Source organism: Penaeus monodon, chromosome 34 (genome assembly GCF_015228065.2).
Source record: "Penaeus monodon isolate SGIC_2016 chromosome 34, NSTDA_Pmon_1, whole genome shotgun sequence".
Lineage (NCBI taxonomy): Eukaryota > Metazoa > Arthropoda > Malacostraca > Decapoda > Penaeidae > Penaeus > Penaeus monodon.
The window spans coordinates 11655118-11656009 of NC_051419.1; the positions used below are offsets into that span (position 1 = coordinate 11655118).

General features: G+C 68.4%; 1 protein-coding gene across 1 annotated transcript in view; it reads left to right on the plus strand.

Moving 5' to 3' along the window:
- The window catches only part of LOC119594915, a 1341-nt gene that overhangs the window by 105 nt on the left and 344 nt on the right, over positions 1 to 892 (plus strand). Inside the window, 2 exon segments of the mRNA XM_037943987.1 lie at positions 1 to 786; positions 788 to 892. The exon segment at positions 1 to 786 is cut by the window's left edge and continues 105 nt beyond it; the exon segment at positions 788 to 892 is cut by the window's right edge and continues 344 nt beyond it. Coding sequence (XP_037799915.1) covers positions 1 to 786; positions 788 to 892 — 891 coding nt within the window.

Consider the following 892-nt stretch of genomic DNA (forward strand, 5'->3'; position numbering starts at 1 on the left):
GCGGGGGGCGTGGCCTCGCACCCGTACCTGTCGCTGGTGCCGGCGCCGCCCGCCTATCACCCGACGCTGCTCTACGGCTACCTGGCCCTGCTGCTACAGGCTGGCGTACTGCAGGCGTTGGGCTGCCTAGGGGCGCTCCGCCTCTCGCAGCGGCTGCTCAACATTTACTGGCTCCTACTGCTGTTCCTGCTGCTGGGCGACGTAGTGGTGGGCCTCGTGTGGCTCTACCGCTTCTCGCACCTCACTGACGGCCTCACACCTCACGTGCGCGCCACGCTGCTCGACCGCTACGGCCGCGACCCCGACGTCACGGAGGCGTGGGACACGCTGCAGCGCGCCGCCAAGTGCTGCGGCGTGGCGTCGCCGCGCGACTATAACACCACGTGGTGGGACGCGGGGCAGCGCTTCTCCGTGCTGCGGCTGCCGGCGTCGTGCTGCCAGCGCAACGAGAGCGACGCGGCAGAGCCCGGCGTGCGTCCGCTGTCGGGCATCAAGGCCGATCAGAAGGTGCGCCACGTGAAGGCGTACCCCGAGACCGACGCGAAGGGTCGCCTGCGCGCCGACTCGTACGGGGGCGGTGGCGGGCGCGGGCGGGACCGCAACCTAACGTGCGCCAACGGCGACGACAAGGAGTACTACACGCGCGGCTGCGTCGTGCACTTGGAGAAGTGGCTGCTGACGTCGGCCGAGACGCTGATGATTCTGGGCTTCTGCGTGATCGCTTTCATCAAGCTGTGCTTCGTGGGCATCCTGCGCTTCGAGATCCAAGAGATGATCCAGAAGATCAAAGGTGCTGCAAGGCGAGACGCAGTGCACGCCCAACCCCGAGCTGGCGGCAGCCCTCGGCCTCGTGTCGCCTGACAAAGCGGCCGAATGCGGACTGCTCAGCTCG